The sequence below is a fragment of the Onychomys torridus genome, chromosome 2, assembly GCF_903995425.1.
Source record: "Onychomys torridus chromosome 2, mOncTor1.1, whole genome shotgun sequence".
NCBI lineage: Eukaryota > Metazoa > Chordata > Mammalia > Rodentia > Cricetidae > Onychomys > Onychomys torridus.
Window position 1 is genome coordinate 79752085 of NC_050444.1, and position 22954 is coordinate 79775038.

General features: G+C 44.4%; 1 protein-coding gene across 1 annotated transcript in view; it reads right to left on the reverse strand.

Annotated features, from left to right (window-relative positions):
• Positions 1 to 16992: 16992 nt before the first annotated feature.
• Positions 16993 to 22954, reverse strand: part of Susd1 (sushi domain containing 1) — a 126651-nt gene continuing 120689 nt past the window's right edge. Inside the window, exons 16-17 of the mRNA XM_036179627.1 lie at positions 17769 to 17862; positions 16993 to 17447 (exon numbers count right to left, since the gene is read on the reverse strand). Of these exons, the coding sequence (XP_036035520.1) occupies position 17447; positions 17769 to 17862 (95 nt within the window). The 3' untranslated portion in view covers positions 16993 to 17446. The remainder of the gene's footprint in view (positions 17448 to 17768; positions 17863 to 22954) is intronic.

Consider the following 22954-nt stretch of genomic DNA (forward strand, 5'->3'; position numbering starts at 1 on the left):
GATGCCATTTGGAACAAATTGAGAGAGTCTCTGACCTGACTCGAATCTCTAGTTCATAAGGACAGGACAGTGCTGAAGGTTCTAAGTGTAAGAAATTCCAAATACCTTGCTGCTGTGAGTGCTGGGAGAGCGAGGAAGTTGCTGGAAGAATAAGACACCCCCCACCACACACACACACCCGGACACACACACACACACACACACACACACACACACACTTGGAAGCTATCGACTCACCATTGATCACTGAGGAATGTAGTTTTGCAGGACACACTGTGCTGCCCAGCACTGCATACCATTCTACGTCAGATTATGGTGGAGGTTGGAGGCAAAGCCTGTCACTATTAAGAAGTACTGTGCTGACACAATTGGAAAATTAGAAAGGAAAGAATTCATTCCTACAGTCTAGAAATTGTTTAAAACAAAGAAAGGCTATCGTGCCAATTAACAGAAACCAATGGACTGCTGTTTCCTGTAGATAATGCACAAAACAAGATGAGAGATAATGTAAACAACTGTTGCCCCCAAGGAATCCAGGAAAAGAGAGGCAGCCAGGTACCACAGCGGCACCTCTCACTTTCTGATCATCTCTGGAGTCGGCTCCTTGGGAGGGAACACATGCCTGTTACTGTAAACCTGGTCAAAAGCTATGGCTAAGACGCTAGGGGGAAGCCATTGCTGGGGCTTTGCTGAATGGACAACAAACTGCCTTCCAAGTGTTTGTGCTTATCTACCTTGATAGGGTTGCTCTCAGCCTTGGTCGGAGAAGCTCCTCTTTGCAAAGGGCCTTGGTGAATGCCGAGACTCATAAGTGGTCCAAGTGCTGAGCAATGGCTGGTGCCTGGGATAATAAGTGTATATGTGTATGGAACTGTGAAAACTTAAAAAGAGGGGCAGAGTGGTGGGAAGAAAGATCTCTAGGATTAAAGAAAGCACTTATGCTGGAAAGAAGGGCATGTTGGAAGACAGCAGGCTCTAGCCTTGCTCTGCAAGAAATTTTTTACATGAATTTTATGGGAAACTATGTGCATCCCAGACAGGTTAATGACTCCGATGCCCAAGTGTGGATTTTAAAAAGCTTCTTCTGAACTGTGGGCTTTCTACACCTTATCTCATTCATGTGGGTGGGCCAGAGTTGCAGGCCAGTGGATCTAAAGACATAAAGAATCCAAGCTTGTGTGTGGATTAGAGGGACTTGTCTGGCTTTTGTGGTGGTCAGCAACTCTGACAGGCATCTTCCAGGTGATCCCCTCTAAACCCGAAACTACGGGGAGCTTGATTCGTCTTTTCCCTGCAGTCTGGTTAGGTCTTTCTGAGTGACTTAGGGAGACCACTGATTGTGAGTGACGGCCTTAGGAACCACCAGCAAGACACCAAGGTTGACCACAAGCTGGCAACCCCAGCGATTAAAAACAAAAACCCAGAATGTAGATACTGGTGAAATGCTGGCTCTGTGTCTTCCCATGGAAGTGCCACACTGTGGCCACTCAGAATGCTGGACTACCTTTTTGAAGATTACTCTCCTATGTCCCTCTCCCCGCTCTTTTTCGGTGTTTTACATCTCCACGTGAAGTCTTCTTGAACAGGACTCTCCAGGTTAGATTATTTTGGAAAATAGACAAAAGCAATTTGCCACATATGCTTAGTTTGTAGAATAAATGTCCAACCAGCCAAATTTTAATTGAATACATTTTATGTCCACATATAATGTTCTCACCATATACAAAGAAATAGAGACAGTTTTCTGAGGCAGTAATGCTGGCATTCATTTGTGGCTCATAAAAATATTCAGAAGGCAGTTCTCAAGAAGGGGATCTCTCAAGGTCTTTTTCAACACTGCCACTGTAATAAGTGTTTAGTCTCACCAAATGACTACTTAAAAGGACAAATATAATTTAGATGGGTTTCTAGCGTGCCTGGGGACAAAGTCTCATTACCAAGCAAGCTAGGCAAGCACATCACCACCGAACTTGGCCCTGGCCAGATGTTCTCTCTTTAAAGGTTATTTTGAAAGGCTTAATAAGTGCATCTTCTCCCCTTCCCTACCTCCTGACCTCCTCCATCACTGAGACAACCCAGCGAGCCAGCATGTTGTTTTTGCACTGGTAAGATCCCCTGCCTCAGACCTTTCCTCTCTCGGCCCTTGATTTTCATCTTTAATATCCCTTTACTTGCAGCTAGGTGCTTACGTTCATATTGTTATGTAAGCCCAGGCACACTAACGCACACCACCCCAGGCACACTAATGCACACCACCCCAGGCACACTAATGCACACCGCCCCAGGCACACTAATGCACACCGCCCCAGGCACACTAATGCACACCACCCCAGGCACACTAACGCACACCGCCCCAGGCACACAGGCACACTAATGCACACCACCCCAGGCACACTAATACACACCGCCCCCGGCACGCTAATGCACACCACCCCAGGCACACTAATACACACCGCCCCAGGCACACTAATGCACACCGCCCCAGGCACACTAATGCACACCACCCCAGGCACACTAATGCACACCACCCCAGGCACACTAATACACACCGCCCCAGGCACACTAATGCACACCACCCCAGGCACACTAATACACACCGCCCCCGGCACGCTAATGCACACCACCCCAGGCACACTAATACACACCGCCCCAGGCACACTAATACACACCGCCCCAGGCACACTAATGCACACCACCCCAGGCACACTAATACACACCGCCCCAGGGTCCCCTTCTGGTCTTTGCCTGACTGAACTCTGCTGGTCCCCACCTCCCTTTGCTGGCCTCCAGCCATGATCCTCTCCATTAGATTGCCTGTTACTCTGCCCCACCCACAGTGTAATAATCCCATCACTGGGGGGGTAAACTACCAATTGAGTAATGGGAAATAAAGATTAGATTGATTTCCCAATCACAAGGGGCAATTCAGAGTCATAATTAAAGGAAATGACATCAGTTTATTCCTAGCAGTTACCAGTTGTTCACTTTGCCAAGAATGAATGTAAAATTAACAACCAAACAAGGGTCTGACTTTTAAGCTTTCGGTCTAACCCTCTGGGAGCTCTGGAGAGCTGTGTGGTGGTGCATGCCTGTGGTCAGGAGGCCATAGCAGGAGGAGTGTGAGTCTGAGGCTAGCGTGGGCTACATGACAAGTTCCAGGGCAAGCTGAGCTAATTAGTGACACACTGTCTCAAAAGAAAAAAAAGAGAGAGAGAGAGAAAGAAAAAGGAAGAAAGAAAGAAAGAAAGAAGGAAGGAAGGAAGGAAGGAAGGAAGGAAGGAAGGAAGGAAGGGAGGAAACTGTGCCAGGAAGCTTCTAATGCAACCACAGTCTGGTCTTTATTTCTGTGTAGGAAAAAGCCCAAAGAGATGATCAATTGCGGGTCATCAATTAGAAAACAAGAGTATTAAGACACAAAAGGGGAACAAAAATGTATCTGGTAGCCGAAAGGGCGGAGACACATCCGTGGGAGCCGAGGTGAAAAGCCACCAGCTTCTCACCTCATCTCTACTTTATACCCTCACAGTCTCATCTTCAATTATTGCTTTGTTTTCACCAGTACAAGCAAAAAAAAAAAAAAATTGAAGCTAAAATGCCAAAGTCACTTCCTCTCTCTCCCTTAGCAAAAACTCAAAGATGGGATTTCATCAAGCTAAAAAATTTCTACACATCAATCAACAAAATGATAAAAAAACAACCCAGGGATGGGAAAAAATAGTAAAAAATTATAAACCCAATAGAGGTTACTGTCCAAATTTGTATAGGGAACTCAATAACGGGGGAAACTGGTTGTTTTTAAATGGAAAAGGATCTAAGTAGACGTTTCCCCATGAAGACATAAAGTGACTGGCAAGTACATGAAAGTGTTCAACATTATTAATCACCAGGGAAATAAAATTCACAGTGAGGTCACCTCAATCCTGTTAGCATAAAAATAATAATAATAATAATAATAATAACAGAGCAGATGGCCAGGTATAGTGACTCATGCTTATATTCCTGGCATTTTGGAGGCTGAGGCAGCAGGTTTCCTGGGAGATATAGGCCATCCTGGGCTAGAGCAAGAGCTTGTCTACAAAAGAAAGATTTTGTTCACAGTTGTTGAGAATGTGACTTGGTAGAGACATCACACAACATAAGGAAATTTCCTTAAAAATTAAACAGAATTTCAATATGATTCAATATGACCCAGCCATCCTACTTCTCGCTTTACATTCAAAGGAAATGAAATCCTGACATCAAGGAGATCTTTCTCCTCCCCTGATCTTCCCATTATTCACAGAAGGTGAGATAGGGGCAACCCAAGGCCCTGTCAACAGAGTAAAGAAAATGTGAGACAGCGCCTAGGATGTTCTGCAGAATTATCACTTGTTTGTGAGGTCTAAAACCGTTGAACTCACAGAACTAGAAGTGAGAAAGGTGGTTCTGAGGGCAAGAGCGAGAAAAGGGAAGAGGCTGGGCACAGGAAGGCGCTGGTCAGTCAGAAGACAGATGAGTCTCAGAGATGTGACCAACAGAGCAGTGTTTAGTGGTAACTCATTCTATAGTTGAAATTTCTTGTGAAAACAATTTTAACACTTCTTTCTTATGTGTGTGTGTGGAGGGGTGCACATGTTTATGTGCGTGCACATGTTTATGTGCATGCACATGCGGAGACCAGAAATTATAGTCAGATTTATTCACTCCTCCATCATTCCCTTCTTTTTTAAGATGAGGTCTCTCACTAAACCTGGAGCTTACTGGTTCTGTTAGACTGGCTAACAGATCACAAGGATGCTTCTCCAGTTCCTCCTAGTACTGGGACTAGAGACACACACCACCATGCCCAACTTTTTATGCCAAGGCTCCACACGCAAATCCTGAGGTGGCAGCACATTGGTTAGAGTGAATGTCAAATATGCATGAGACATGGGTTTGATCTCCAGCATGCAAAAACCAGGGGTGGTGGCATATACCTGTATTCCTAACACTAGCTCAGGAGTTGGAGGCAGGAGAGTCAGAAGTTCTAGGTCATCCATGACTACATAGGGTGTTCAAAGCTAATCTGAGACTCTGTCTCAAAAGATAAAATAAAATAAAAAATTAAAGAGCAGCCAATGTTGGGTCCCAGGGCTCATACAGTAACCACTTTACCCACTGAGCTGTCTTCTTGGGCCCTAACTCTAAGTTTTCTTTCTGTATTAGCTTGACCGGAGTCATCATTTCACATGTACTGTGTCATCACTTTCCCACTCCAAACACATACACGTCTTATTTGTTTTATTTCTGAGTGGCAGATAGAGCTGAGGATGGTAATCTGGCTGGTCAGCCTTAGAAAGCCAGTGGACAGATGCAAGGCAAGTTACATGCCAACTGTAAACATCCTTAGCCTTCCTTGCATGTGAGTCCTCCAATGCACAACCAGACACCACCAGTCCTCCAAAGCACATAATCAGCCACTCGGGGTTCTTCTGAGGTATGTGTTGCCCATCTCCTCCCTCTCACCCCATCTTAGTTACTTTTCTATTTCTGTGAAGAGATGCCATGATGAAGGTAACCTATCAAAGGAAACATTTAGGGGCTGGAGAGGTCGGTCAGAGGTTAAGAGCACTGGCTGCTCTTCCTGCAGTCCTGAGTTCAACTCCCAGCAACCTCATGGTGACTCACAACCATGTGGCTTGTTTGTTTTATTTGTTAACCATATTTCAACAAAACTAGGAAAAATGACATCTAGAGAAAAATACCACTAGCTCATTATAAATTATATCATCTCCCCCAGCACACACAAAGAGGAAGATCTCGCTGGTATTAGTGCTACCTGAGAATTTAAAATAGCCCATTAACTCTGTGTGTGTGTGTGTGTGTGTGTGTGTGTGTGTGTGTGTGTGTGTGTGTGTGTGTTCTTTTGTTTTTCCAGACAGGGTTTCTCTGTGTAGCTTTAGTGCCTGTCCTGGAACTCACTCTGTAGACCAGGCTGGCCTTGAGCTCACACAGATCTGCCTGGCTCTGCTTCCCAAGTGCTAGGATTAAAGGTGTGTGCCAACACTGCCCGGCCTTAATTAACCACATACATTGCTCACAAGTTTTCTTCTCATGATTAGACACTCTGACGTTTCCTAATAAACCACTATTTCCCACAGATGTGAAGTTGCCTTGGGTTTTTGTTTGTTTTTTGTTTTTTGTACTTGACAATACAGAAGATGAGGGCTGGCTGTGTACTTCTTCAAGGGGCAGATGGTACCAACTGCAAGCTCAAGTGTGGGCCTAGAGCAACCACAAGCCACTTGGATAATATCATCAGGAACCCAGCACTTAAAAAGGAAATGAAAACTGTTGATGATTCAGGAAACTTATTCCTGGAAATAATAAAAGACAATAACCTGTATACTGGCCTCAGCGCACATAACATAAATATTGAATTTGGAGCATTACCAACCTCTAACCCAACTCTGCTTTAAACTATGATTCCCTTTGCTATGCACATCTGTGTTTGGCATGATTTAAAAGCGGTTTCCTTTGCTAAGTATCCACAAAGTGCCTTAGGAAAATAGCTTAGGAGACTCTAAGGATCTTGGTCACCTTTGCAGTGGTTTCCTGAGGAGTTAGATTGAGAATTTGTTGAGATCAGAGACTTTTTGAGCACTGGAAGGCTTGACACGACTAGATTCTCCTCCTCAGGCCCAGTTTCAGGGACTCTTGTCACTCAGAAGTAACCGCTCAATAAGTCCCTTCTGTTGCTCAAATAGCATGTTTTCCTTTTAGTCTACCAGAGAGCAGCATGGTGGTTGGCCAAGCAAACAATTATGCAAAGCAGGTGTCTTATATAGTAAAGGTGGCTATATAACACATTTTAAGAATTTTTAAGATCAGTTTTCAAAGTTCAGGCTAACATGCAGCAGGAGTCTAGAAGTAATGCCAGCCTTATCATTTTGGAAAACCAGTGATGCTTCACAGTCGAGGGCAATGACCTGGGTAGCCAAGGCGGTAAACAATAAAATGCCAGCCCGTTGAAAACTGAGTGGCAGATAGAGCTGAGGATGGTAATCTGGCTGGTCAGCCTTAGAAAGCCAGTGGACAGATGCAAGGCAAGTTACATGCCAACTGTAAACATCCTTAGCCTTCCTTGCATGTGAGTCCTCCAATGCACAACCAGACACCACCAGTCCTCCAAAGCACATAATCAGCCACTCGGGGTTCTTCTGAGGTATGTGTTGCCCATCTCCTCCCTCTCACCCCATCTTAGTTACTTTTCTATTTATGTGAAGAGATGCCATGATGAAGGCAACTTACAAAAGGAAATGTTTATTGGGGCTCATGGTTCCTGAGAGTTAGAGTCCATGATCATCATGGCGGGGAGCATGGCAGCAGGTAGAAAGGCATGGTGCTGGAGCATTAGCTGAGAGCTTACATCCTGATTCACAGTTACCAAGTGGGGTGGGGGTGGGGGTGGAGGATTAGCTAACTGGAACAGTGGGGGGTCCTTTGAAACCTCAAAATCCACACTCCCACACCTCCTCCACCAGACCACACTCTGAGTTCTTTCCAAACAGTTCCACCAAATGGGAAATGTGTATTGAGTCTGTGAGTCTATGGGGGTCATTCTCCCTCAGACAACCACACACCTTATCCAGGAAAGGGAGATTGCTTCCTTCCTTCACTTCCTTTCTCTCATCTGCTGCAGGGAGAAGCCTGATTTCACTGATGCTCCCTCAGCAGGATCTCCAGCATGTGTTCCAGCCCAGCACCTAGCCCCTACCCTGAAGGACCTCTCTACAGCCGTCTGCAGAGGTGAGGTGGGGCAGTAGCAATTCCCGTTGTTGAAGAAGAAGCAGCCAGTTGCATGCAGAAATGAGGGGACAGGAGGCTAGAAAAGTAGCCCAGTGGGTATGAGCACTTGCTGTTCTGGCAGAGGACCCAGGTTCAATTTCCAGCACTCATGGTGACTCATAAGCATCCACAATTCCAGGTCCAGGGGATCTGATGTCCTCTTCTGAACAGTATGAGCACCAGGCACATAAGTGGTACACAGACATGCATGCAAGCCAAACACTCAGATACATAAAATAAAACGTAAATTTAAAAAGTTCTTTAATGAATCGAGGGAAAGGGGAGTAGAGACCAGAGATGTGTCACACATGGAGATGAGGAGGTGGGGTGTCTGCTGATCAGGATGGGGACCGATCTTTTTGCCTTGGTGGGGTCCCTCCAGTCTCGGTCTATCCAGGGAACTGTCTCAGCTTCACCAAGCTCAGACTGACATTCAGACTAGATGGATATGAGTCAGTTTGCAGTGCACATGAAAACAAAGTAAGAATGTTCTGTGCAAATCATGGACACCGAGTCAGCCTCAGGAAGCAGCTCCAAGCCTCTGGAGGCAAAGACGAGGGACGATAGTTAGTTTTCAAGGCTGCTAGTCACATATGTTCTCTCGTGTAGGGCTGCACGCAGTGGAGACATCTGCCCTGAACTCTCTAGCCAGGACAGTATGCTGCTCAGGAAGCTTACGCTGCCCATCCTCTTTTTTCTAATGGCCTCTGTCTGGATCCATAACAATAATTCTCCTTTCACAGGTCCCAACCTTCTTTAGGAAGAAGACAGTGTGATGGAGAGTCCTCTGTTATGCCCCAAATCATCAGGGCACTTGAGCTCATCTGCTGCTCCCCAGTTCTGGTGTTCAACTCTGTGACATCTCAACCCACAGTGGCCATGTCCAGACAGCCCAGATTCACTCTGGTCTTCTAACCCTCCTCAAATCATTGGATCCACCCTTTGCTGGAACTCATGGTGTCCTTGGATAGAGGTATCCATGGCTTATGGTTCCCCCATCCCCACCTCACCCCATCTCTGCACACAGCAACTGCCAATATCTAATCTACAGAGTGCCGGGAGCTAGAGAGGGCTCTTATATCCTGTAGCACATGGGTTCAAGAAAACTCACTGCCCTCTCAAAGGTTTGGATGTGTTTAAAGCTGACTGATATGTCAAGCCTCTGATTCAAGATAGCTCTGGGGGGAAGGCTGGGAAAGAACTAGCTCCTCAGATCCATACACCCATGTTTCTCTTCAGTTTGTGGAGTTCACGGACTATGTCCTGATTCAAATGCTAGGGGACAGGGCCCACACTCCTGACCCAAAGAAATGGTGGCTGTTCCCACCCCGTCCCCCCAGTGGGTGATACTCAAGTGAATTCATCTGGTCAAAGGTGACAATGTCACTTTACAGAACTAGCCAGTGATGGTTATTGGCCATTTCCACCCCCAACAGCTATGGCAACTGCTCCCTTGCTAATCAAGAATCAAGCCCAGGCTTGTACTATAAAATCAAGCCACTCAGCCAGAAGAGCTCACGAACTCTTACAGTAAAATTGAAAGTATAAACGAATCGATTTTCATGCAGTTTGCAGGCTGAGTTCGAAGATGACCCCCATAAACCCAGTCCCCTGGAGTGCACAGCTTTCACATAAAATGTCCCTGGAGTGTGATTTGCTTCTAACTAACAGAATTTGGCAAATGAAGGGATTTTTTTTTTTCAGATGTAATCAAGATTCCAAATTAGCTCATTTTCAGCTAGTTCAAGAGGAGACTTTGCGGGTCTCAGAGGATCTGACTTTGTCAGATAGAGTTGAAAGCCCTTTTAAGGAGGGATGACCACCTCGTTTCCATCAGAGGTTCTTCTTTCTAACTTAATGAGGCAATCAGCTATGTTGCAGGAGTCTACATGGCAACCAGCAGCTAGTTTCTAGGATCTGTGGAGACATCCAGGTCATGAGGTCAGCCTCTGGTTGACAGCCAGCAGAATGTTGGTGGCTCCATCCATACATGCATGGGGACATGAAGTCTGCCAACAAGCTTGACAAACACAGGAGTCTTCCCAAGCCAACCCTCCAGATGCCAATGCGGCCCAGCCCTTGTCTTCATTGTGATTGGTGATATCCCAAGCAGAGGTCATTCCTGGATTCCTAACCCCCAAAACTGAGGGGCCAATAGTGCCATAGACTTTGTTCTCCGCTCTTCTCTTGCAAACAATTCACGTCCCCCCAGATCTCATTCCCAAAGACACATAAATGATATTCAGATTTCTGAGTCAACTCTGTGTATCAGGGAAGAATGTATCCAGTCATAAGAAACTTTGGGAGAATTTCTGAAAGCTCAAAAATAAAAAGTTTAGGCCAAGCATGGTTGTACGCCTTTAGTTCTAGCACTGGGGAGGCAGAGGCAGGGAAATCCCTGTAAGTCTGAGGCCAGCTTGGTCTACAAAGAAAATTCCAAGCTAACCAGGGATACATAGTACACTGTGTCTCAAAAAACTTGTGTGTGTGTGTGTGTGTGTGTGTGTGTGTGTGTGTGTAAAGTTTAAATTAACATCTGGAAATAGATGTTTTCTTAGGAAAGCTGAGTTTTGCTTGTTTGGAAAAAATACTGTGGCAGACTACTTGTGCGATTGTTGCTTAGGGCATACATTAGCAAAAACTAAAATAGATCTGAATTTTTCTACACTTCAAAAATTTAGCATCACTTTAAAAAAATAAAAAACAAGCCGGGCAGTGGTGGCACATGAACATTTTTACTAGTTCATTGTTATTAACCCAAAAAACTGAATATTTTTATTCACCTTCTTTTTTATTCAAAAGATAACATATATATATATACTGCCATATCTTGTTTTGCTCATTAAAACAATACATCTTAGAGATCTGTGTCCACACATAGACTTTCTTTGTGTCTTTTTTACTGCAGTATAATATGCCATTGTGTATGTAGAAGTGCATGGTTGATTACACTAGTTTCTCCCCCAGAGACATTTGGATTGTATGTAAATTTTTTCTATTTCTATACACTATGCAAAAGAGAAGAAATGCATTGTTTATTTTAAACATGTGCAGATCAGTCCACAAGGACAGGTCCCAGATGAGACTTCTGGGTAGATGGATGAAGGGATGTGGAATTATATAAATACTGACACATTCCCTTCCCTAAAAGTTGTACCTCTTTCTCCAACCACCAGTGAGCTACTATTTCCCCATAGTCCCTACAAAGGAGGGATTATCAAACTGGGTTTCTCCTGGCTTGAAAGGTGAGAGAAGACACCTTCCTATGTGTGGTTTTTTGTTTTGTTTTGTTGTTGTTGTTTTATTTTTCATTTATTTATTTAATTTTGGTTTTTCAAGACAGGGTTTCTCTGTGTAGTTTTGAAGCCTTCCCTGGAACTCACTCTGGAGCCCAGGCTGGCCTTGAACTCACAGAGATCCACCTGCCTCTGCCTCCTGAGTGATCAGGCATGTGCCACCACTGCCTGACTTGTTTTTTTTATTTTTGTAAAGTGATGCTTACAAATCACAGGACTATGGGAGGAATGGTGAGTGGGGAACACACTGCGGCAGATGTACCTAATGGAGTATTACTCAGCACCTAAGAAGGCTGTCAAGTCCTTTGTAAGAAAATGAATGGAAAGGAAGGTTATCACAATGAGAAAATTAAACCAACATCAGAAAGAAAAGTGTTACATGTTTACTCTCATATGTGGACACTTAAAAAAGGGGGGGGGGACTTTACCAAATCTTTAGTTTATGTAAATAAATATCTATACGTAAATAAAGAGAGCTGAGAACACACTGGGAGTAACAGAAAGAGTAGTACTATAGTATTTTTTACAAATCTACTTTAAAGTTACAGCAGGTCATGCTGGCACAGGGCAGATCAATAGAACAAAAGAAGGCGTTTCAGATGACAAGGGAGGTCAGTGAACATGTGGACAACCATTGAGCAGCAATAAAAACCATGCCTCCCCACCCACCTCATTCCTATGCCCAAATCAATTCCTGGTCGATTCAAGATTTAATTTTTGAAATCTCATGTTTTATTCAGTAGCTTGAGTTTGGAGGTCCTTCTGAGAGCAGCAAGAAGGCAAGTGGGAAGGAAAAGACTGGTAAATTTGACTTCACAAATATGAAGGATTTGTGTGATAAGATGGAGCCCAAATGAAGTTTTAAAACAATAGTATCTAAAAATGACACACTAGGAAAAAGTTAACAAAACATATGACAGGTAAGTATGAAAATCACAATGATATAAAGAGCTTTTGAGGGGGGATGCATGTGGGGAGAGGGTGGTCCATGTGAGTGCAGGTTGCCATGGAGACATCAGGTTCCCCTGGATCTGGAGTTACAGGTGATAGGTGATTGTGAACCACTAGAGATGTGGGTGCTGGGAACTGAGCTCGGGGACTCTGCAGGGGCAGAGTGTGCTCCTAACCACTGAGCCACCTCTCCACTCCATAAAGAGTTCATTCAATCAATAAAGGTAAGTATCTTATGGGGGAAAAAAAGGCAATGGTTCTCAAAGACCAAACTACAAAGGGCCAACCAGCATGCGAAACTGTCCAGAGATGCAGGCAAAACATTAAAACATTACTTTCCACCTCCCAGAAGCCTGGAGGTGAATGGCCAACTCCAGCTGCTAGAGCTGAGGCTCTCTACTGATGAAAGCCTAAACTGACTTCCTGTGGAACTTCCTCGGAAATGTAAAATACAACAACCTACATCTATGAATTTAATCTACATAATAACTGCATGCCTTTCTATAGACTTGTATAATGAAAACTCTGGGAACACTCTAGATATATATGCATGGTAGAATACTATTAAATAAACCACAGTATATACCTGTAAGTCAGTCACTACTGACTATTGTCCAAGAAATACTGATGAATGAAAGCACACCACAAAGTCTCATAGTCTGAATCCTTTTTGGGGAACCTGAATGATGCTCTCAAAAGGTAGGGGTATCAAGACTCATACTACCATGGCCACCACAACTGAAATGACCCATTCTCTCTGTTCCCAGAGCATATAATGCTCAATGCTTTTAAAAAATGGATTTGCTGTGGGTTGGAAAGTTGGCAGGGTTAAGGGCACTTATTGCTCTTACAGAGGACCCAAGTACGGTTCCCAGAACCCACATGGTAGCTCATAACCATCCATAACTCCAGTTTCAGGGAATCTAATGCACTCTTCTGACATGTACATGGTTCATGTACATACATGCATGCAAAATACTTATACACATAAAATAAATCTTTAAAAATTGATTTTCTTTATTGTATCCTTCACTGCATAAACTTGAACACAAAAAAATCACTCTCTCCTTCCCTTCAGAAGCAAGCACCTGGCCTTAGACAATGACAGTCACAGGCCAAAGGTCTCTAGGCTGCTATGACCAGTGGTTCATAGCAGAAAAGTGTAGTGGGAAGTTTCTCTGGTCCTGCCCGGCCAAACAAACAACAGAGAAGAACCAGTGCTTCTGAGAAGAGAATGGAAAAATAGAAGATCTTGAAAATCAGAATGAGAGGTTAGCAATCAAAAGTGTTCACTGAGCGTGCTTTTTACTTCCTCTCAAATCAATTTAAATAATAACTTTATTCCAAGCTGCTGTGGGATTTCAAGATAATCACCACTGCTCTGGGCTTATCTTAAATGCTCTGCTGCAATTCCAGGTCTTAGATAGAAAACACTATTCCATTTTCCCTAATCTCCATTCATTTGCTTGGCAGCTCCTTCTAGAAGTGATAGATAGTGGTACTTAACTGTCAAAAGATAGGCATAGAGACTCATGGCTAGGTAACATAGAGACGAACAATAAGGTAATATAAAGTTGACATGATATTGTTTGGACATCTAAAGACATGTCTCTCCCAAAACCAAACAGGCAGTCTACAAATGACCTTAGTGGTTAATTCAAGGGCTAGGAAGTGCCAGAGAAGAAAACTAGAAAGATTGCCTTAAAAGATTCAAATCACAAATCTGTCTGTACCCATTTCTCCCTTTAAAATGGGGACCCGAAACCTGCCTTAAAAGATTCAAATCACAAATCTGTCTGTACCCATTTCTCCCTTTAAAATGGGGACCCGAAACCCGCCTTAAAAGATTCAAATCACAAATCTGTCTGTACCCATTTCTCCCTTTAAAATGGGGACCCGAAACCCCTGACTTTCCTACTACCCAGATTCTAGTGAGGATGGAATGAAAGAGGTGCCTGCTGTACAGACACACACACACACACACACACACACACACACACACACACACACACACCAGCCCAAAGTAAGTGTGCTTGTTCCATGACTGGACAACACCTTAATTCTGACTCCCAATCTGGAAGATAATTTAAAGCCAGATCTAAGCTGTTCCCAAGGTTGGTCATGTGGGAAAGAACCTTCCTCCACCCCCACATTAGGATCTGAAATACTTAAAATGTATTTTAAAAATCATTTGGTGTGCATGTATGTATGGGTAGACGTGGGCACGCACATGCCACAGAGAACATGTGGTATTCAGAGGACAGTTTACAAGAATCAGTTTTCTCCTTCCACTGTGTAGGTCCAAGGCTTCATCTCAGGTTGTCAGGCTCAGCCACCTCTCAGACTCCAGATCTAGTTTTAGTTAGAGGGACTCAGAAGCCAGCTCAACACTACGGTCTACAGGTATCCCTTGTTCCTCTGCTAGTTAGGAATCCAGTTAAGGAGGGAAAGCATTATGGTGTAAAATTTAATGCCTTCTTCATACTTATGGGAGAGCAATTGAAGAACAGCAGGAAAAAGATGCGAGGTTTTTGCAAACACCCACCACCTGCTCCCGGTGTGTGTGCATAGAGCGACTCCACATCATAATGTGGAACAATCAGAGGAAATAGCAAAGCCTGCGTGTTTGCTATTTTTGCGGCTGTAAATGAACTGTTTTTACATTTCTACACTGTACTACAAGCTGATGATTTACTTAACATTTCACCAGTCATTGAACCAGAAGCTTTTTTTTTTTTTTTTTAATTAGACAGGTGAGATTTCTTCCTTTCAGTGGTAATTATGCTTAGTCCCCACATGGGCAACTTTATCTTGCACAGTTATCCTAGAATGTAAAATTAGGAAGCTATAGAAATATTGGTCCTACGTAGCTCAAAGGACAGGGTATGGTGATATTTTATTTGTACTGAAATGTGATTTTATTTGTATGTTAATAAATAAAGTTGCCTGGGGGTCAGAGTAGCAAGCCATAGCAGAAGCTGGGTAGTGGTGGCATACACCTTTAATCCAGATCACATGACAGGAAGATCTCTGTGTGTTCAAGGATACAGCCAACATGGCGACACATGCCTTTAATCTCAATACCAACCATAGAAGACCTGGAGGTCTGTACAGGCAGGCAGTGATGAGGAGGTCATGTGGTTGGGTTTACAACCAATGAGAAGGCAGAACAGAAAGTCTATAAAAGACAAATACACAGGAAGTAGGTCTCTTGCTGAGGGAAGGACAGGAGCAGCAGGAAGGGTAAGATTTTTAGCTCTTAGCTATTACTCTGACCTCTTGGGCTTTCATCTCTGCATTGGCTCTGCATTTCTTATTTAACAAGACAACAGGGGACTAGCAAGAGCTGGCAGCTGGCATTGAATACACAAGTCTGGGTGTTGCTTCCCTCTGCTGTGGGATGTCTTTCTGTATGCTGTGAATATGTGTTGTTATCATGGGTTAATAAATAAGCTGCTTTGGCCTATGGCAAGGCAGCTCAGAGGCAGGTGGGAAATCAAAGCAGAAATACAGGAAAAAGACAGGCAGGAAGAGGAGATGCCAGCCTGCTACCCAAGGAACAACAAGATGCCAGCAGACAGGCAACACCATGGCCACATGGCAACATAGAGATTAATAGAAATGGGTTAATTTAAGATGAAAGAGTTAGTTAGCAAGAAGCCTGAGCCACAGGCCATACAGAATGTAATTGATATAAACCTCTCATGTTTACTTGGAACCCAGCAGCTGCAGGACCAGGCAGGGCACAGGACAATCTCTGTCTACCACTCTGCCTGACTTTTCCCAGTTGAGTAGAACACAAGCCCCCACCCCACCAGGCTGGAACAGCTTTATGGGCAGATTGATGGTGTTTAATTCTGTTTTCTGCTCTTCTAACAGAATAGCTGAGTATCAATGATCTATAAAGAACCAAGAAGCTGTTAACTTGGGCTCAGGGTTCAGGAGCCTGGGAAGCCCAAATGCATCTTCACAACTTCTGATGAGGGCCTCTTGATGCCTCAAAGCACAATGAGATGCAGAAAGGAGGATGGACTCACGAGTACCTCATGATCTTGTGGTAACGAAGCCAGTCCCTAAAGAAAGGAAAGAAAGGTACTAACACCTCCTAACATTCAATTCCACTTGTAAAGGTCCCACCCCAATCAAATTTTACCAAGAATTTCGTGCAGATAAACCACATATAAATCATAGCACTAGGCAACTCAGCTGCAACCTTCACCCACAAGCACCCCACAAGCCAGCAGGGAACACACCAGCCATGGCTCTGGAAGGATTGTCTGTCTTCCTCAGGACCACAGTAGTGCACAGTTCCAGGGCCACATTCTGTGGTCCACCCTGAGGTTGTACCATGTAACCATGCCCCTTTTCTTTAATTCTGTGGGTCTAGTGAGGGAGGGAGGGAGGGAGAAGGAAGAGAGAAGCCACAGCCTTGGAATTGAGCTGTGGTCAGAGAAGAAGCTGAAGAATACCAACTGGGTTTTCAAAGTCAAACTGAATATACTCCACCTGTATAGTCACTATATAGCTAATGTTTCATGGGCCATGATACAATTTCAGTCATGGCTACTGAGGTGTAGATAAGGTATGTCAATCACCATTTTCCCCTCCCCCAAAACTCATGGAGATGCTGGCCATGAACTGGGTGGATGCTGCCTTAACCCATCGTTTCTACATTGCCACCAAACTCAAATTTCTCAAGGGAGGCAGAGAACAATTGTGTAGATGTTGAGTAAAATAAAAGCAAAACAAAACCAAGGGAAGAATGGTCAATATTACAAAATGTGTTTTACTGGAAAGTGGACTTACTTTTGATCTCACATAACCAACTGGAATTGTATCAAAGCAATACTGCCCAACAGTCATGCAGGGAACCTGAGAGAGTGGCCAGACTACTGTAGCTTCTAATTAGTTTATCAGTTAACTGTAGACAAGGGCTACTTCTAAAATGCTTGAAACACTTACTCATGTCAGGGTTCTTTATCCAATGACCTCTTTCAGAAAGCCAAAATCCAGCCCAGACTTAAGCCCATCTCACTACCTACTGTGAAAGAATGAATCCTGAACTAATTAGCAAGGGTACCTACATCCAGTGTCTACAGGAGCTGACTCTTGGGCTCTGTGGCCTGTGGTCAGTATGGAAGCTGACTCTCAGGGCTGTGGCCTGTGCACATCTGATGTCTACAGGAGTGGACAGTTCCCAAGTTTTCTCCTTTTGGAAGATTCCACAGAGATGGCTGCCATCTTGAATTCAGGAATGAGGCCATGCAGGATGGAGAAAGTTTCAGGTCCACACAAGGGCTCTGGATGGGAGCCCCACAGTCCAGGCACCCGAGAAGCTGTAGGAACAACTGTTCATCATCAAAGAAGTCTTCCCATGCAGTGCTCACCAGCCATCTAGACGTAGAGAGAGGGCACAAACATTGCACACTCTGCTGTTCCTTCACGGTGTGACCCATGTGCAGCTCATACACATGTCCACAGGCAGTCAAGCTGCATGGATCAGCCCGCCTGCTGGAGTGACGGGCCCATCATCACTATCCCTGCTTTTCCTCGGGTCAGGAGGTCATCCCCTTCCTCTTCCCAGCTTCGAGGTTAGTCACACTGGCTACCTGCTGCCTGTGCCCTGACCCTCCTCATGCCCAGCTGCTCTGCATGACTCCCACCCCAGCCTCCCCTCCATTCCACTCATTTTTCAAAAGTGACAGTCTCACATACCACACTGCTGAGAAAGACAGGAATGCAAGAATAGTCACAAAAGCCACGGAGCCCAGTCCAACCCCCACCATCTGCTGTGGTGTGAGGGACGAATCTGTGGAAAGAAACCACATGATGAGCCTGGAGCACATCCCATCACAGCCCTCCCAGGAGGTCTACAGCCAACTGTGAGCATTCTGTTTTAACCCAGAGCTGGGCTTCATTTAACAAAGAATTCCAAGAATGCCCCCACAGTGCCTCTGTGTCCCCAACAGGTCCTACAGATGTCAGACCTCAGGAAACCACAGTTTCAAAGTATTTCTAAAAAGGAAACATAAAACCAGATCGTATTAAAGTTACAAGTGAGAAAAATAAAAAAAAAAAAAAAAACGTGTGGACACACCAAAGCTACGTGATACATGCTGTGTACAGATCTTCTCTCAGATCAGCTACATTTGGTAGATTTTTAAGGGCCATTTCCCTTCACATGGAAGAAGTCATTCTGACATCATTTGAACATGGGCTTCAAAAATGCTAGTCAGCACCAGTGGTCACATACAAACATGTTTTGTTGAACAGAGCTGCCTCTATTTCCCTATATTATCAGCAGGATAGGACTGCTCTGCTCAGCTCAGCAGGCTTCTCTGAGGATTTTGTAAAAGTCCATGTAAAAGTACTTGGAACACATGTGCTATTTAGAGAATGTCACATGACAACTCCAGGGAGATCCCTGGTTACAAAATGAAAACACACACATTTGTGGTGCACATTTGGGCCAAGAGACTTAATTCAGAGCTTTGTGGTTTCAGCAAAGGCTCTGTTTTTATTGGAAACACTTAGTTAGCAATCACTGTGTGGCACGCACTGTTATAATCACCTCACACAGGTTAACTCGGTCTCCTGTGGTAGTTAATCCTAAATATCAATTTGATTGGGTTGAGAGACACCTGGGAGATCAGGAAACGACACTCCTGGGTGTGTCTGTGAGACAGGAACTGAGAGGGAAAGACCTACCCTGGATATAGACATCACCATCCAATTAGCTGTGGGCCTTGATGAACAGACGCAGAACGGGGCTGGCTGGCTTGGGTTCACATACCCTCTCTTTGCTTTCTGGCTCCGATGAGGTAAGCAGCCTCCTCCAGCACATGCTGTGCTACCTCATTCAAGACAGAGCCCTGGAGTTGGTCAGCTATAGACAGACAGCCTTGGGCCTGTGAGCCCAAATAAATCTTCTATACATGTAAGCTGTTTTGTTTGGTTACTGAGTTATCATGATGAGAAATTAACTCATACATCTAGTGACCGCTTATACTGAGAATCATTATTATTCCCTCTTTAGAGATGAGGGTCTGAGGCGCAGAGTAATTAAGCACAGCTCAGGTGTCTATGCCCAGCTTAAGGGCAATCTGGTTCCAGTGGAAACTCTGTAGTGTCCCTGGCACTCACAACTTTAGCCATGGAACATACCACTTCTAATAGTCAAGCAAAACTCACTGTCTCAGGAAGTGTTGTCCCAAGACTTTCTAGAAAAAACACAGACTGGCCAGGTATATGGTCTATATCTATAATCTTAGCACTTGGGAAGTTGAAGCAGGAGTATCATGAGTCTGAGGCCAATGTGGGTTGCATAGTTAGACCCTATCTCAAAAAAGCAACAAGAGACAGAGACAGACAAACAGACAGTCAGAGAGGAAGGAAGGAAGGAAGGAAGGAAGGAAGGAAGGAAGGAAGGAAGGAAGGAAGGAGTAAGTTATACTTTCTGTAATCAGACCAAGAGGGCAAGAAGGTCTTGACACTGTAAGAAGCTAAATTATCAAATGGAAGAGGATCAGTGAGGAAATTGGAAGTTACTTGTATCTTATATATGAGAAGACTTGACCAGCGAATATAAAGACAGTGGAATGCTAGCTTGGGGGAAGAACATGCTAGAACAAAACAGAGTGTCTAGGAACAAAGCCAACTCCATCAAGCCATTTCACAGCTTGAACACTGGGGTGATGGTGTCCAAGTTCTTATCTCAACACCATCCCTCTCTACCAGTGGGACTTGAAACCAGTTCATCAACTGTTGTGTGTTTCAGTTCCCTCTCCTAGGGAAACTGTAACAACAGCACCACCTTCTAGGGTTACTGTGAGAAATGATGACTTGTCACACAGCACCAGCCACCCAGTAACCATCCGCAAATGTCAGCTACTGTTAACTACTGTTCACCATTGTTTTGTAACTGTTTCAAGTAACTGAGTGAAATAATAAATTACCTATAACTGGTAAGGAGAAAAAAATGGCTAATTAGGATAAAGTGATTTTGATCACTAAAGCTTATTCCATATACCAACATAAAATTCAGGTAGACTAAAGACTTAAATTGGAATACGAAAGAACTGAAAAATGTTGGAGAATATTTATATAATATTAAAGGTGGTGAGAATTGTTTGATTATATTTATTAAACTGGGAGCCCTATAGACTTAACCACAGTCAAAAGCATGCATTTTATACACACAAAACTACCATTAGTAAGGTTAAAAAGCATCATCTGAACAATTGGTGAGGTTTGGGGTTAAGAGAAAATACTGCTTTTAGTCCCAGCACTTGGGAGGCAGAGGCAGGCAGATCTCTGAGTTCAAGGCCAACCTGCTCTACAGAGTAAGTTCCAGGACAGCTAGGGCTACACAGAGGAAACCCTGTCTCAAAACAAAACAAAAACAAATAAACGAGACAGACAGACAGAGAGAAAGACAGACAGACAGACAGACAGACAGAGAATTCAGCTTGGAAATGGGGTGGGGTGAGAAAACACTAGTACTTTCATTGAATGCTTCATCAACTAACTCTTCCTCCTCTCCAGTGTCATTATCAGTATTTCGCCTTATATTTTCCCCATATACTTCCTCCACATTTTAATCTTTGGTAAGTGAAAACACTGAACCGAAGGACTATAGACTGGAGTTGATGCTGTGTGAGTCCCAGATTTGCTGTTCATTCATCAGGACTTAGTAGTTAAGGGATGTCAGCTTACACCATCATGTACATCAAACGGGCTCATGTTTAGGCCCATCTATAGCCCTCCTATCTCCACTGTGTCCACAGGGGTGTTGCTAACTGTTATCAGAAGTCAAAATATATGGTTGTCGGCCCTGGTTCCTCGGCCAGGGAGTGAGTCTGTGTCAGAAGGAAAGGACAGACACCTAAGTGACACATTGGAAACACGGCCACTGTCGCTATCAGAGCCAAGCCATCGCCTGATGATCTGGCCTGCCCTTGACTTCAAGCTATCTTCAGGAACACTTTTGGTGGCGCCTCCTTTGCACAAAGTCCCCAGCCCTAGCCTTCTCTTCCAGATCTCACAAAGGTCATCTGCAGTTCTTTATCTGTCTTATTTGAAAATGGTAAGAGCCTGCTCATCTGATGTGCTTCATATAGGTGGAAAGACATTAACTAAACCCCTCACAATCCAAAAGGACAGAGGCAAAGCAGGAGCTGAGGAACCCAACTTCCCCCAGACCATCCACCCACAGCATCCACCTCAGCAGCTGGCCCAGCTATTCCTTGCTACAGACATCAGTATTAAAAAGTGACCTTCAACCTTCAGGGCTGGTAAGGTAGATGACTGAGGGGTTAGGGGCACTCCTGCTCTTCCAGAGGGCTGGAATTCAGCTCCCAGCACCCCTGTTGAGCAGCAGCTCACAACTACCTGTACCTGCAGCTCCAGAGGACTGGACATTCCCTTCTCACCTCTGAGGGTACTACACTCATACAGCACACACTCACTCAGACACAGGCACAGCATAAATAAAAAGAAATAGGGAGTGACCTTGACTTATTTGCGTAGCATAATTTGGACTTTGGCTCCCAGGATTTCCACTTCTTGATTACATATCTTTGGATCACTTTGCACAGACTCTCAGGCTAAGCACATTCAGGGGGTGTGGCCACACAGTGTCTTCCTCTGAGAACGCCTAACTAATAAAATTGACACATGGCCAATTTGAATTATAGTTTTTTAATAGTCTTGCCATTCTCTAGCTCCCCTTCCTTCCACAGTTTCATGCTGTGGGACCTTTTATTTCCCTTCTGAGTCATCTGTAGAATATTCTCCTGGAAACTCAGCTGAGTGACTCATGTGCTCTGTTAGTCATTCTTAGAGAAAGTAAATACCTTTGAACCATAACCCTCTTCTAGAACCACAGAGACTCTCTACTCTGGGAGTAAACAGTAAACGGGTCTCTCTTTGAGCCTTCGCTGATAGACCACAGGTGTTGAAGAGGAAGTTAGACCCAGGGACAACCTTGACGACTTCCTCTGGGCGTGGACATGTTGTTTTCAGAACTATGCACAAGTACGGTCATTTCCTGAGAGCAACTGATGCCATCAAATGGTACAAATAAATTAGCACCATGACTCAGTCTGACTTGGGACATACATAGCCAGAGAGCAGTTGTGCCTCAGTTTGAAGACAGAAGGAGAGTAATGATTCAGTGCATTTGATTTCTCTGTTATTCTAGGGTCTTCTTATTTGAGTTCCCTATAGCGGGGGGACTAAAAAAGGGGAGCAAACAGGAAGTAAATTAGAGGCAATTAATGTTTGATAAAGCAGCAACAATGCTGGGTTCATTTTATTGTCACTGAACACATTGCCATAGGTTTAGGTAGCTGTAAGTCCACTGATTAGCTCACAGCTCTGTGGTGCCAGGTTTGGACACACTGTGATGAGTTCTCTGCTCAGCACCTTTGCATGGCTGGACACAGTGTGTTGAATGCCTGCCTTTCCTCTTTTTCTTATGGTCTGCCAGCAAGCACCTATTGTCTCCTGTGGGCCACCAGCACCCTCGCAGGCCAGTCAGCAAGGGCCTCTCTCCTGCAGGTCACCTGCATCTCTTACCCTGTGGCTCTTTGACACTAGCAGGAAACTCCCAGTGTCAAATCTGTCTCAGTCCCTGACCTATAGACCCAGGTTCAAGGTTTTGTGTGATACATAAGGCCTGTTGGAATAATCTTCTTGCTGAAGACTCATCCTCAAAGGGCGTCCTCCACAGCTTCACTTAGAATAGCCTTTGAATGAACAGCCAGGGTCCATAAACCACAACTCTGAAGGTGGTGTGTGTGTGTGTGTGTGTGTGTGTGTGTGTGTGTGTGTGTGTGGAGAGAGAGAGAGAGAGAGAGAGAGAGAGAGAGAGAGAGAGATTGATTGATTGATTGATTTCC